Source organism: Chamaea fasciata, unplaced genomic scaffold, assembly GCF_029207755.1.
Source record: "Chamaea fasciata isolate MVZ Bird 193981 ecotype frontalis unplaced genomic scaffold, bChaFas1.0.hap1 SCAF_2, whole genome shotgun sequence".
NCBI classification, from domain to species: Eukaryota; Metazoa; Chordata; class Aves; order Passeriformes; family Sylviidae; genus Chamaea; species Chamaea fasciata.
In genome coordinates, this window is record NW_027094087.1 from 30,858,893 (window position 1) to 30,874,291 (window position 15,399).

General features: G+C 43.0%; 1 protein-coding gene across 12 annotated transcripts in view; it reads right to left on the minus strand.

The window, feature by feature from the left end:
• Positions 1–2,099: 2,099 nt before the first annotated feature.
• Positions 2,100–15,399, minus strand: part of TENM4 (teneurin transmembrane protein 4) — a 1,208,276-nt gene continuing 1,194,976 nt past the window's right edge. For all 12 annotated transcript variants that reach the window (XM_066175594.1, XM_066175595.1, XM_066175593.1 and 9 more), the window contains 2 exons: positions 11,094–11,236; positions 2,100–3,107 (listed from right to left, as the gene is read on the minus strand). In XM_066175594.1, the coding sequence (XP_066031691.1) occupies positions 2,349–3,107; positions 11,094–11,236 (902 nt within the window). In that variant the 3' untranslated portion in view covers positions 2,100–2,348. The remainder of the gene's footprint in view (positions 3,108–11,093; positions 11,237–15,399) is intronic.

Genomic DNA, 15,399 nt, shown 5'->3' on the forward strand with positions numbered 1-15,399 from the left:
CAAAGCCTGGAGCGGGTCTGGCCAATGCATCTTCTCCCACCTGTCTCTGCCAGAACTGGATACCCTTTCCAGCTGCCTGTGATTCACCCCTGCCAAAGTAATAAAGGTTGTGTGCTGCAAGGGGTGGTTCAGAGTACAGCGCGGGGACACAGCACCAGCACCATGACCCTTGCTGCAAGCAGGAGAGACGACCAGAAAATCAAACCCATACCGTTGGTCATGGCCATGCAGCCTGAGGTATTAGGGATTTGGAAGTGGAGGAGGAACAGTCTGTTAGGGGAATTTCCATCCCATCACCTTCCTCCTGGCAAGCACCCGGGAACAGACAGGCAAGGCAGACGGAGCTGGCAGCCGGCAACTACGGAGAAACCGTGAGAGCACCCGGGCTGCCAATGTTTCACTGCTCGAGGACTGCATGGCCAACACACGCCCCCACTGTATCTGGGGGTGAGATCCTGCAGAGGAGTGTCAGTCTGTGCTGGAGGATGGCAGTGGTGGTGGCATGAGAGCAGAAGAGCTGCCTCTGAGTACACAGGTGCATTGTAGGACTCCAAGTAAGGAAACAGCCTTGGCATGGACTTGCATGTCTCAGGTAATCTCTCTGCAGAACTGGGAAAAGCCAAAGTGGATGGAATAAAAAAAAAAAACCAACAAACAAATCAGGACTGAGCTGTTCCGCGAGAGACACAAGAGAGCTCTTAGAGTCAGGACATGTGCAGGTATCAGTGTGATAGAGACACCTATCTGGGACCAGGGTTGGCCACCTCCAGCCAGAGCTCCATTGAGAGGTACGGTAACACTTCTGCCTGCAGGAACAGCACAGGACTGTTTCAGGCGGGGAAGAGGATGCTGAGCTCATCTCCTTGCTCCCTTGAATTTCAAGGACTCTTGCAAATACCAGAGCACAGAGGTTATGTGAATAAAAATTACATTAGCATGCCGAGCAACTTTGTCAGCAGTTTCTTATTAAAGCACTTGGTCCTCTCTGTAGTGGGCATTCCCATTCAACCTCCCCCTTGTCACTGCTAACAGTCAACTGGGCTCTCCATTAAATTTGAGCTCGTGTACAAAACAGTGAGAGGGTTGATTTCAGTATTCTCCTTCTTGTCCCACCACGCACAAGCTGTTGCTACTTATTAAACATTTTAAAATCCCTGCTGCCAAAGTCCCCAGGAGACATTTATCTGCCATAGTCATAAATGACTTGCCAGCATGCTACTCCAAACTGCATTTCCCAGCCAATAAATACAAGCTCCAGAATCAGGAAAAGCAGGGTTTGGCTCTAATTTTCAGTGGTATGTCACTGGGATACTATAACTACTTTTAAATTCAAATCAGCTTCCTAAAAATTAACTGGTTTTATCAGATACAGCACAGTGGACTGTTAAACACGTAGCCTCATGTACTGAAACACTATACATTTAATGAAGTTATGCCATTAGCAAATGTACAACATGGGTGCATTAAATCCACCTATAGAACAGCTCTACGTATGAGAGAGGATTTATTTTAGCTTTTCTCAATAGAGCAGGAGTCCCTTTTCTTGGCTTTTGCTAGTGTATTTAACTAAAACCAGGATTTGCGCACACACAAAAAACCCCCAAAAGTATCTACTCTCATAATGAAAAAAGACTGATTTTTTTCTTTTTTTATTCCAGTTCAGGAAGGAATAAAATCATCTTGCAAGGTAATGTAATCAGCTTCCTTGCCTCTATAATCTACTTCTGCTCAGCAGGAGCCCCCAAGAAACACTTTATGTCCCAAGCGAAACGTGAAAACTACTTGTAAGGTCTCTTTTGAGGCACATGATTCGGACGGTCACTTTCAGAGTATCAGAATCAGTGTTGTCTTCCATCTCCTTTCTTTCTGGGAAGAGCTCTCTGGCACGCCATGGGCTCCCCCTGTTCCAGGCGGAAGGCTATGTCCCTGCCCCAAATCAGAAAGGGTTAGGATGACACAAGTTAGCACAGACACCCATTTCTCACTTACACCTAAGGACGTACGTTGACGACTCCCCACTTCAAATTCCTCACAAAGAGGGGGCAAAACAAACAAACAAAAAAAACAACCAAACAAAAAAAAGGACAAGAGACAGTAAATTTCACTGTGATCACACTACAGCAAAATATATCTTCTGTTCATTGCAAAAAATGCGTGAAGGCCAAATTAAAGCAGGAAAAAAGTATGTTGCATGAGTTACAGTGCAACCGTATTATTCCTTTTCTTTCTATTTTCCTCCCCTCCCACCTTGTTCAGTTTAGAAAAAGGATTGAGTACAACACAGTCAGGTAAGTGGCCACAAAAGAGTAGCTGTCTTTGGCAAGAAGTCACCGCATTGACCCTCTCTGTCACCTTCTGCCCATTTCGCTCTGTCTCATGAAGTGGATGTTGTTGGCGCTGTCTGAGAGTTCGGGGTACTGCTCCACTGAGATCACGAAATAGCCATCGTAGCCCTGTACCCGGCCCGTGTTTAGCACTTGTTGCTTCTCCCCTTCTGTCCACGAGCGAATACCCTCCTCCCCATCCCGCAGTCTCTGCTGTTCCCGGGACCAAGCTTGGGTGACGGCGCGCTGCCGGGCCAGCTCCAGGACGCGTGCCTTCTCCTCGTCCAAGGTGGTCCCGTAGCGCGTGTTTAGACACAGTGCACCGTACTGGAGCTGGATGTCTGTGTAGCGTCTAGTCCTCCCACTCAGCACTGTGTTGATCTGGGACACTGTCACGTTCACGCCGTTCTCCAGGGTCCTCCGCCCACCGCTGAGGCCCAGGATGGACAGGTCGCCCTCTGATGGCCCCTGCTTAATGAAATAGTGCGTGTCCACCCCGTCGATGGTGAAGTGCAGGTTCTCCAGGTAGTGAGCGTTGTTCAGGATGGCCGCGATCCTCCGCCCGTCCTCGTTGGCCACGCTGATGATGTCAGTGGCCACACGCCCGTCCTTCATGGCGAACTTGACGCCCTTGCCAAAGATGGAGCCTGCAGAAGCAAAGTTCTTGTTCTTCTTGAGGTGCTGGCACCCAGCGATGCTGGAGCCGTAGATTTGTTCGAAGCGCTCCAGGGTGACAAAGGCCTTCAGCTGCTTCTGCACTTCACATTGGACCCCCAAAATGGACTGAGCAGGGAGAGAAAGAAGAGAATGACATATTAGAAAGTGAAACCTGATGATCCAAAGGCATTATTAGGATGCTGGAGAGCAGAACATACTGGAAACATGCAATGAGGCGCTCCATTATTTTTTTTTCCCTTATCACATTTTTTCAAAATTTTAATTCCTTCTCATAGAAGAGACATGTTGACCCCTCCCTAATGCTCATTTTTTCTGTAAACTGAACTGTATTTAATCTCACAGACTGAAGGATGTAGAGGTAGAGAAAGATTTTTTTTGCCTCAGTTGTGTGGGGGTTGAGTTTGGACATATAATTAGGTTGTGTTTCAGTGTTCTTCTGCATATAAGAAACAATTTGTCTTGGCCATGATGCTTTGCCAAATGCTTTCAGATTTTCTGTGAAGTATGGAAGTATTTGTAGAAGTTTCTTCTATTTTAACTCCACTTCGTAACTCCTTGCGTTGCCTTCAAAGGCCCTGCCTGATCTGTATGACTCTCAAAGTGGCCATAATCTCTCCATATTCCATTTCAGCCTGGCCAAAGGAGGTTGTTCAAAACTCAAGGAAAGCGTTAAATCCAAAACTTATTTCCTGCAAACCCTCTACAATTTGCCAGGCTCCCCGAGTTAAGGTCAACCACACCTGATGCCCACGTTTTGGCTTATATTGAAGCAAAAGTGCTGAGAGACAACAACCCAGACCATTTGTAGTCTGGTGCAATACAAAGCACTTTTTCTGTTAGTGTATAATGGAGCAAGCACACAGTGAGTCAGCAGCTCATCATTACTGCAAAATGCTCTGGAAATCCTCCCATCAATTCATGGCAGTGCTGGCTTCTTACAGACTCCTGTTCACAAACAATTATTTGCTCAAATTTCACAAAAGCAAGAGGATTGTATGACAAAACTCTCCTGGCACTGCCAATAGCTCAGTTCAATAATGTAATGACACCCAGGATTAAAAATAGGCTACAAAGTTTGCTTCATTTTAATTATTTTGAGGAAATTTAACACCCATGAAGGATATTGCCTCAAACTGCCCAGGAACTAGAGATTCACATCCTGGGTGCAAGAAGACAATTCATATGATGAAGGCATTTCAATGTGGACCTTTCACACAAGACTCGTAAGATGATATGTGAAGTGAAATAAACCCTAATTTCCACGGAAGAGTAATAAAGTATTAAAAAAAATAAAGGATTGAGCATTGCAACTTTCTCAGAAGTTAAGCGCAGTTTTGACTGATGAAAAAGAAAACTATAAGGGAATAGAGGAACACAATTTCAAGCGCACATTTTAGGTTGTAGAACATTAAAATTCCCAGAAATTACTTTTGCTCAAAGTGCCGAGCAGGCTGGTGTACCTTCTCTTTTCCCCTTTTGATTGATAGCATAGCAGGTGGAGCAGGAACCAGTTTCCTATAAAAAAGGAGCTCTTTCTGGTTTTCTCCATCCTGCCTGTGGGGCATCTCACACACCCCCTAGAGAGCAATATAATTAACAGACTGATAGGGAGCCGAGCCCAGATTCTCTGCCAATTGCACAAGTGCTCTAATTATGCAAAAAAATGGACGTAATTAATGTAGATGGCAGTGATGATGGACATGGAACAATTAGGCTTCTAGGCTCCATGAAATACTTGACTGTTCTAAACAAGTGCACACTACACAGCCTTGGTAATTAGCTATTTCCTCTTCAAAAAAGTTTAAATGGAGAGTTCTTCTCAGGTGTATGTCATAGGGGTTGACTCTAGGTGGTCCCTTTATCACTTTGTATGTCATGCTTCCCTTCCAGCTTGCCTCGGTAACATTTACCAGTGATGGGAAAAGGCCTCTCTCAGCACTCATACCAAACGACTGCTCACTCAAGGATGTAAATCAGGTCTTCCGTGCTACATTGTTATATCCTGTGATCACTTATGTATCACCATCTATGTAAACAGCACCTTGTTTACCAGCAGGTGAGTGGTACTGAGTCCCTGGAATTAATTGCACCATCTACTGATTATCACCTTGGGAAAGGGAGCTTGGGGAGGTCAGGCAGTACTGAGCATGGACGAATACCTCCTATGAGAAATTGCCCCTGTTCCCCTTCAATTTTGTCTTCATCACCTTATTCTTGATGAGCTGCAGGAACTCCAGTATGTTTTCAATTATGAGCAAATTATTAGGTAAAGATCCCCTATGAGTGCTTCTGAATTAGGTTGCCCCAACAAACCAGGGGATCTGGACACCACCGTATATCAAAATTCACAGGCAGAGACCTACCTTCAGGTGTCTTAATCAAGAACAAAAGCACAACCAAAGGGTTTTCTATCAAGGACTGTTTACTTTTGGGCTCTCTCCACCTTTTTTCACGTAGGGAAGGAGGAAATGAGATGTACAAAACTGTAATGCTGAACATTCACCATCCCTTAGAATCACAGACTGGTTTGGGCTGGAAGGAACCTTAAAGATCATCTAGTTCCAAACCCTCTGACACAGGCAGGGACACCTTCCACTACACCAGATTGCTCAAACTTTACTATTAGCTATCAACTATTTCTATAACTCAATGTATCCCTGCTACCTTGAAAACAAGCCCAGGATGACTTTGAAATGACTTTTTGAGTGCATTTCTTCGATAAAAGAGTGTATTTGGGAACAGCATTCTGTTAAAAGGAAAAGCAAACACATCCAACAGAAAAAAAACCCCAACCGACAAATTCAAGCAAACCAGAGCACAGCCAGTGTGTATGCTGTGCTGTGAATATAAAGAAGGTGGAGGCAAACAGATTATACATAATTCTAAGAGTCAGTGTAAGTCAGTGTATCCCTGACTTTGAAATTACCATTTATGTTTCATCTTAGAACTCATTGCAATGAACTGGCAAGGAAAGGAAACAGAAAATTTCCATCTAAAGCTGCAGTGGCATGTGCTATTCTCTAAAAATTGCTGCTGCTTTTAGCAACTGTAAACCAAGGCATCTATAAACCAGTTTTACAGAAGAAAGAAGGGAATTCATCGCTATTTTATTTCAATATTTGTTGCTTGATGTGAGTGACAAATATGCTGGGTTTGTTTCTCCTCGCAGTCTTTTTTAATCAGATGTCCTTAGGTGACATTTCACTTTATCTAGTAATAACCCTTTGGAGAGAAGAGAATGACCTTCATCATTTGTTCTCTGCTGCACAAAGCTCAGGAGAGTGGCGCATTACCGGGATCTCTGAATAGCCTCTCGCGTTTTGCCAGCACCTCTTGAGGATTTGAAATACCATTGCCAGATCCTATCATCTGTTGTTTTTAAATACCGCCTTCCAGTGTGAGACTGAAAGCTTTAATTTCCCATCAAGGATCCAAGATGTGAAATATGTGAACATGTTTCCAAGTTTCTTTCTATCCTTGTGCCATTATAGACAGATAGGTGTTTCTCTTACCACCATATGGCTTACAATGCAAAAGCTACTTTTTCCAAAAGGTTTGGAAGTTACAATTTCTCTGATATATGATTCATTTTTAACTCCTTCCTATTTATCACAGAATCACAGAAAGGCTTGGTCAGTAAGGGACCTAAAAGATGATCTTCTTCTAACCCTCCCACCACAGTCAGGGGTGTCCCCCACTAGACCAGGCTGCCCAAAGCCCCATCCAACCTGGCCTTGAACAATCCCAGGCATGGAGTATCCACATCTCGTCTGGGCTACCTGTGCCAGTGCCTGACTGCTCTCTGGGTAGAGAATTTCTTCCTAACATCTAATCTATACCTCTACTTTTAATTTAAAAATTGATCTACCCCTATTTGCCGGTGTAAAAAGTTGCTCTCCCTCTTTTTTATAATCCCCCTTTTTATTTACGCTGTAGCTCTCTGTTAACAAAGCCACTGTACAGCCATCACCCTCCTCCCTATATTCCACATGCCATCACCTGGAGACAAGTCTCTGTTTGGATGTGCCCACCAGCATGGCTGCACTGCAGGTGGGTTGTCGAGAGGTGACGTGTAGGGCAGCAGAAGTGAGCCACGGGCCAGCAAGGCTAGTGCTCTGGATGCTGCCTGACTGAGAATGAGCCAAGCAGGAGCACTAACTCAGGGCCACAGAGGGCAGGTCTCTCCTCCACCCCGCTACGGTACATGACTGTAGGAGGATAACAAGGCTGAGTTCATTAAGCAGATTTCAAGTGGGGAGAAGTAAGAGGATTTGCCTCCTCCTCTTGCTCATCATTTTTTAGATTTCTCATCTATTTTCATAAAACCTCAGGAGCTTAATGTCTTTGAGACTTCAACTCCTTTCCCTGCATTAGATCCTTTGAAAACTGATCACTACATTTGTAGAACATAACGGGGGGCTGATGGACAGATGTGCAGACAGCATGACAGTCAAAGCCCAGGACAAAGCACTTGCAATGTCAGGATGCCTTTCCTGAATGATGAACACTGGCAGAGCCAGTCCCTCAAACAGATCGTCCTTGGGAGAAGCTCTGCCAGAAAGCACAGCTCACTTCCTGGCTGAGCATCCCAGAGCAGCCCTTGCCTCAAAATGCTGCTCCAGAGGGGATGCCAAAAACTACTTCTCCAGCAAAGCCTGTAACAGGCACTGCAGAAAACAGGACCCTTCCTGGAGACAGTACTCATGGGATGGAGAGAAGGGTAGCTGTAACAGGATGTAGATAATGACACAAGTGCAGACTCCAAAACACCCCTCCCTGGAAATAGAGTTGTTCTGGCTCCAGCAATTACCTGACAGCTCAACAAGACAAAAAGGAAGGGAAGAAAAAGAAAAAAAACAACAAAAAAACAGAAGAGAAATTGGATTCAGGTGCCGCAGTTCCACAATATGCCAGAGGTCACCTAGAGTCCCCCAGTGGCCAATAACACTGAACTTGTTCAACAAACAATTTAGTGACAGCCTCACAGTCGTGGGGAGGAGGGGGGGGGATGTGCTGCACAATGGAGTATTGGATTTTAAATGTCACTTCAGAGCTTTAGGGGGTTAGTGCAAGGTTTATGACATGCTGGCTGTTTTTGAGGTGGTGAATGCTCAAAGTCAGAATTATCTCTCCTGCCTTCCAAACCTGCAAGGCGAATACCAAAAATGTTTTGGAAGGAGATGCTAGGGTCCTCTGGTTATGCACTCTGAAGAGAAATGAAGCAGCCATTTATGGATGTTAGTTGCTTTGCTGTTGTGCTCCTGTTAACTGTTCCACTCTGACAAAAGAACCGACTCAATCTGCTGGGCCACAGCTTTGATCAGGAAAGTCAGTAGAATAGCTCAAATATACTTTTGTCTATCACAAGGAGGTATGTGACCCAGAGAAACTAGGGAAAAGAAGACATGGAGATGAGAAATTGTAGTACATCATTCAGTGATCAATGCCTCGTCTGGGCTACTTTTAAATGACAAAAGATCTAGAGCTTACTCTGTATGCTCTGCAACACCATTTTACAGTTTGACCAGTCTTCTTAACTGAAAATGTTTCCTGTGCTTCCATTTACCTTGGTTTAATTTTGTCATTTCCTATGTGAAATTTTGAAAAGTTTCTGTTTTCTTCCACATGCTTCAACAATAAATACAGAGACAACCAGTGGGAAGGAGTGGACTGCGTCTGGAAGCACGTACTGATGCCTGGAAGGGTTGGGAGTGAACAGAACTTTATGTGAAACATCAGTGTTGGATGCACGGATAGGCGTAGGAGAAAATGGATCATGTGTTCAGGTATCATACATGAATGAATTTGGTATATGCAAATACGTGCCTACAATATGTTGAGTGTGACAGAAAGCAAGGGAATCCTGCTCTATAGCATTTAAGAGCCACTTGCTATCACAGCACGATCCTGCCACTGTAGACTGCAATAAAAATGCTCATGTTTAGTTGCTGTCATAATACAGGGAAGAATATGAAACAGCCTGCAATGGTTAAATTCCACTTTCAACATCTGAGTGCAAATGGACTCATCTGGAAGCATGACAGCTTCCCTCAGTATAAGTATATTGTCCCTTCATGACAGTATAAAGCCCTCTTTTAGCAAGCAGGTCTCTGCATAGCCCTCATTGCAGCTTCTGGCTTTAAAAACCTGTTGGAGACATGGAGATTTTCTTTTCTTCTTATTGCTCATTCAGGCAGATTCATCTAAATGGGTGGACGGAAGGGAGGGCTCTCCTTGGTTTTATTTCCAGCTCATCTGCCTGTATGAGCAAGGGTCAGTCTTCACCTCAAGCTGCCACTCAAGTTGCTTGGCTATTCAATAAGTCAAATAATGATACTATAAAACACATTAAAAAGTGTGTATATATATATATATATATATATATATATATATATATATATATATAAAAAATATATATTTGTACAAATATCTATACACACTCTAATTCACATTAGGAACTAATGATAAAGTAATAATATAATAACACTACGAATAATAATAATTTCTGTGGTTGTTCTGTGAATTATTATCTAAAGCACATAACAACACAGAGATGGTCTTCTGTGAAGTCTCTGGGTGAGCCTTTCCTGTTTGCCTACTCCTGTACACCTTTGCCCAGGGAGACTGTGTCCCAGCAGAGAGGAGGAAAAATCCTGAAGCTCTTTTTAATTAGAGAAATAACTTCTATTAGCATTTCATTGTTTAATCCAAGGAAATAAAAAACAAAATGGGAGTCTCTGAGCTCCAAACAACAACTGAGTTACTGCACTGTTACAGTTTCAAGCATCAACCCAGTCATGGTAGCAAAAGGCAGGGTTTTTTTAGTTCTCCCCATATTATTCAGTGATACTTCATATAAATTTCTTGTTGAAGTTGAAGCTGGTACATTTTAACTTGTCTTCAGCATGGCTATGAGGCTGAGCACCAATGATGGACTGACACATGACTACTATCAATCTACAGGTATTTGTTTGTACCTTTGAGTGATACCTTTTTGTAGTTCAGGAAATGTGACCTGGTTTAAGATATGTACCTCAAAAATCTGCTGCAGGACATCAAGATTTCAGAGAAGTCACAGACAGAGAGGCTAGGAGGACAGATGGAATTAATTCCATTCCCTACTGTTACTGTTCTATTAGCAGAAATGTGGAGAGCATGTCCTGATCTCCCCAAGTTGGTGCCTCACTGATCTTGCAACGTTTGAACACAGAACAACAGCAAGTGGGAGTTCAGACTAACGAAGATTCAGACTAAACAGATGAAAGCCACCCCAGAATACAATCAAGCTATAAAATGAAAGAGAATCCTGAGAGGTAAATGACTTTTTCAAGGTCATACACTGATAAGCAGTAGGGCTGGGAGTAAACCCAGGGCTCTCAAATCCTGACCCCATGCTCTAACCTTTAACAGTGCGGCCTCCATCTTTCAGCTGAGTAAATCCCAACAGGAAAATGGGGAAATGATTGGGCTGCAAAAGCTTTTTTCTTGTCAATTTTATCACTGAATTTTGCACTAGCATCTACCAAAATAGCTTGGGAAACAAGCCTGTTTTTAAAAGCAGGACACAGTTACATGGGATTAAACCTGGTCAGGTAAAATGAAAATTTATTATCATCAAAAAAATCTTTCTGGAGAGACTCTTTGCAATGCAAAACAGTTTCCTATGGAAGTAGTGTGACCTCTTGTTCAAGACATTTTAAACCAGAATGAATAAGTTTCTAGAACAACAACAACAAAAAAACCAACCCCTTTATAAATGTATTCTGTATCAAGATTTGCTTTTTTTTTAACTTCTAAAAATCCTGAGTGCAAAGGCCTTGAATTTAGCCTGCAATATGTGATAATGGGGCCTTTTTTGGGTGAAAGAAACAGTAACACACCACTTCACTGAGGAACGACCAGAAAATATCACAGGAAAAAGCACCATGGCAGTAGGAAACTTAATCTGTGATTATTTGGCCAGCTTTCAATACTGGAATGGGGTCTGACTCTTCATCTCACAAGACGCTGGTACAGTTTTTTCAACCAAAACTGCAAATGGATAGTTTGCTGATAAGGGCATGAGATATAGTATGGAGTTACATGGATCACCTTGCTATTGTCCCATTCTTGGGTTTTCATCTGCGTGTGGATTAGCTCATAGGACGGCTCCATTGCATCCATGTCTGGCTTGGGGTAGCCGGGGATGACATTGTGCAGCTGGAACCCAAAGGTGAGCAGCCAACTGTTGACATCTGGAAGGGAAGAGAAATATAAATAAGATTATCTGATCTCTCAAGCAGGATTTCCCAGGAGAAAGCCCAGAGGAGGACCCCACAGTGGCTGGCACTGTAGCAGTCTGCACGAAATGATGAGTGTCCACTTTGTGTGAAGAGCAGAAATCTTAATGGCCCTAGAAAGGGCTGACTGCCAAAATCTGACCTTTCCACCTCCATCCAGAGCCAAATTCTGCACTTTCCTAGCTCTGAAACAGAAATATTGGCAGTGAGCAAATGGCTGAAATCAAAGCCAGCTTCACATCTGCCCTTCATCAGCAGAAACCAAGCAATGTGTGAAGGTGTGCAGAAGGGCAGCAACAGCAGCACACTTGGAGGCTGCGGTGCTCCAGCCAATTGGGAAGTATTACCCAGTCCTACAGTCAGCTTGGAACATCTCAGCCCCAATACCTCTCTCCATGAGGACTCTCAAAGGGCCTGCAGGCTGAAGACTAAATTTAGAGTTATGTGTCAGAATACCAGCACATCCAGGATGGACAGCTCAGGCATTTAGCAGGTGCGTATGGAAGAGGCTCTGGACATATCCACTGCTTTTTCCATGGATTTCCATCTCAGTCCAGAGTTTCCTGGCATCTTTCATAAAAAGCTGTAGTTCAAGTATTAAAACAGTGTAAAGTCACACCATCTTTTATAGTGGATTTTATAGTCAGCCTTCATACTGCATGCAAGGTACATTATAGTGAAAATAAGTGTGCAGGCATGAGACAGGTATTTTGCTTAGGTACTTTTTACAAACACCTTAAAAAAAGACCACAGATGGTGAGAAAACTGGTGGCTACTAGTGATAAATTACTCTCTTTCAAAAGAAGAACCACTGCCACTAAAGGAAACATGATGGAAAACCAGCCATTTGGGACACCATTCCTGCATTTACTTGCCAGTAGATTACAAAGTCTTCCTTGATTTTTGATTGCACAGCTATTAGGAATAGCAGCTGAAAGTTAATCTGCTGAAGGAAAAAATTATGAAGTTGAGTAGCTCCTAGATCTGCATGGGATAAGCATCACTTCCCCCCTTAACTTCAGAACATTTGATGAGCACACCTTGTTTGCCTTCACTTTGCTCCAGAGGACACACCTGCTACAGTCCCTGAGCAGTATGGTGTGCATTTGGCACACAGTAGCAATTGCATGCTAAAGAAAGGTATGAAGGTAAAGTTTAACTAATATTAGCTCCCAGGAGTCTTAAGTGTTTGGATGTATCTGGAATTTTGTTGGCAATTGCTCTGCTTCAAGCTGGAAGTGCAAAGGCTTGATTTTCATTTTGGTATACTCAATAAGCATTGTTGAAACAATCTGAAGATGGAAAAAAAAATTAAATAATCAAATATGCTTCTTTGAATATTTTTTCTCTATTCCCATGAGCCTAAATAATGTTTTGAAGAACTGGTTGGAAAAGAAATTATGGATGCAAGTGGCAAATAACGCCGTTCCAGACGACTGGAGAATAAGGAGCCAAACAAACACACTATCTGTTGCTTGTTTTCCTACAGGCCAAAATGTTGCGATTGGGCAGATGTCCAAAAAGCCCTTGTGACAATCCATGTGGAAGAGGGAGGATTTCTGTAATAAAAACACTTCTGTTCACTCAATGTACAGATTGTTTTTGGAGTGTCTTTGAAACAGAGAGGTTGGGGGGGGTATCAAAGAAATGAAAAGACTCATTTGATTATTTTGTTGCCTAGTGCTAAGCCAGTCTGCTTCCAAATCCTTCTTATCTCAAATGAAGAACTTTGATGTACATATTGTGGACCAGGTGGTCAGGAGAACAAAGTAAAACAGTGAAGGTCAGAATCATTTCCAAAGCACTTCAAAAATGCTAGAAAAAAATACAGAGCATGGATGCTGAACTGCTGAAAAATAAATAACATGTCTGGAAATATCCAATACAGAGGGGTTTTTTAATACTTCTCAGAAAACTGACTTCCAAAACATTTGCAAACAGGAGTTTGTTCATTTTGGGAAGAGGTGTTGGAATACCCAGAACAAAAAAACCCACCAAAACGAACAACCTGAAACCATGGGAGGAAGGTGTGGAGCTGAGAAAACAGAGGGGAAAATACTAATTTGCCAGGAGGCAGTGACAACTTTTTTGACAGAAAAGTACATTTCACATCACAGAGGTTTTTTTCAGCTACAGTAACCCTGCCAACACATTTCACAGTAAATTCATTTGAGGGCAAAGAAAAGGAGTGCTTAATGCAGACACATGTAATGGAAATGTCAGTTCAATCCATCAGGATTGCTGAAGCTGGCAGCAAAGCTCTGTGCCATGAAGTGTACAATCACTAAAATATTCATGTTCAACAATGGGCCTCTTAAAACATAAATATCTGCTTCTCCTGCTCTCCCCTCCACACACTTTCAACTTCCATAAGCTCAGAGACCTCATCATTGAGGACCACAGCACGTGTTGGCCACCTGTGTCCTGGGCACTGAGCTCCCCTAAGAACAAGAAGGTTCCAGTGTGGGAATGGAGAGACAGAAAGCAGTTTCCTGTGTCCAGATCTGGGCAGATTTGGTTGTGATGACAAGGACAGCCTTATCATGGGTCCTGCCCATGAGATGCCTGAAAACCTGAGCAGAAAGAAGTGCTGGGACAGCAACCTCATGTCACAGCATTCATCCCATAGCATGGCCTGCTTCTTCCATGCACTGGGGAAGGAGAAACTTGAAAAATGCATTTGGGGTCTCTATTCTTAAAAAACTAAAAATAGAACTTACAAGACCATGGAAAAAAAAATTAGTTGGTGCATATAAAATATTAGTGTATCAGGTTTTGACATCTTGATTTTATTGTCAGAGCTGTGTGGGAAGCTGTGCAACTGTTTGAACACAGGGCTAGAAGACATATTTTGCCCTGTCTTAACTTGAGCAGGAAAACAAAAATATGCTAATATGTAACAAAGCAACAGTTCAAAAACTAGATCAGTTGAAACCAAAAATTTCCAATTAACTTCTGAATTAAACTCCATTTTGGTTTTGACTCCTTATTTTTCTTTTCCACTTTTCAATCAGTAGTTTTGACTTAACTCGAAAAGGCTGAAAATCCAAAATGGATTTTTCTTTAAGGACATTTTGGAATTTGTCATTTAGACAATTTTGAGAACTGTTTACGCTTCTGCTGAGAAATCTCTCAAGCTCAACCCTCCCCCATAAACAAATTCAGTTTTGGCAAATAAACATTTTCTGATAGGAAAAGTTATCTTGAGGTACTCCCTCCCAGCCTTAATTATCAGAGTGAGAGCACCATACAGGATCTTAGCCTGCATCTTTTGACATATTTTACTTCCCTTGTGGCATCATCTTCTCAGCTCTGGAAAAAACAACTTTTCATGAAAAAACTCCATGGTCTAATCCTTATGATTACTGCAGAAGAACCTGAAAGCACAAATCCTAATGGCTAGAAAACCAAGCAGGAGAGAAAACCCAAGATTTTTACTTTGTAATTTTCATTTGCTATTAAGCAAATCTTGGGACTCAGGGGAATGCAGTTATTGTTGAATATGGGAAGGTTGTGATAGATGCAGCAGGACCATTTAAAAACTAATTCCATCTCCTTAAGAAGTATGTACAGTTGATGTGTGATTGTGGCACTTGGCTTTTTAATGTGAAGTATCTAGAAAATAGTCTCACCAAAACATCTTCTCAAACTTCTCAAACCCTTCTCCTTGCTACCACTGTTGCACACAGTATGAAACTAGGTTTGAAGGGGGAAAGGGATACAACAAAGCTGGCTGGAGATAAACGCGGGGGCAGCACACCAATGGTAGAGGAAGAGTTTGCTAGTGAGGTCCTTCATGCTGCTATCTCAGTACGGGCAGGGGATGGCACACATGCAAATATGATGAGATGGCCAAGAAGGCCAGTGCTGTCCTGGCCTGTATCAGCAATTGTGTGGCCAGTGAGACCCAGGCAGTAAATGCCCCCCTGCACTCAGCACTGGTGAGGCCACAGCAAATCCTGTTCAGTTTAGGACCCGTCACTACAAGAGAGACATTGAGGTGCTGGAGTGTATCCAGAGAAGGGCAGTGGAGCTGGGGAAGGGTCCGGAGCACAACTCTGATGAGGAGTAACTGGGGAAGCTGGGGGTGTTCAGCCTGGAGAAAAGGAGGCTCAGGG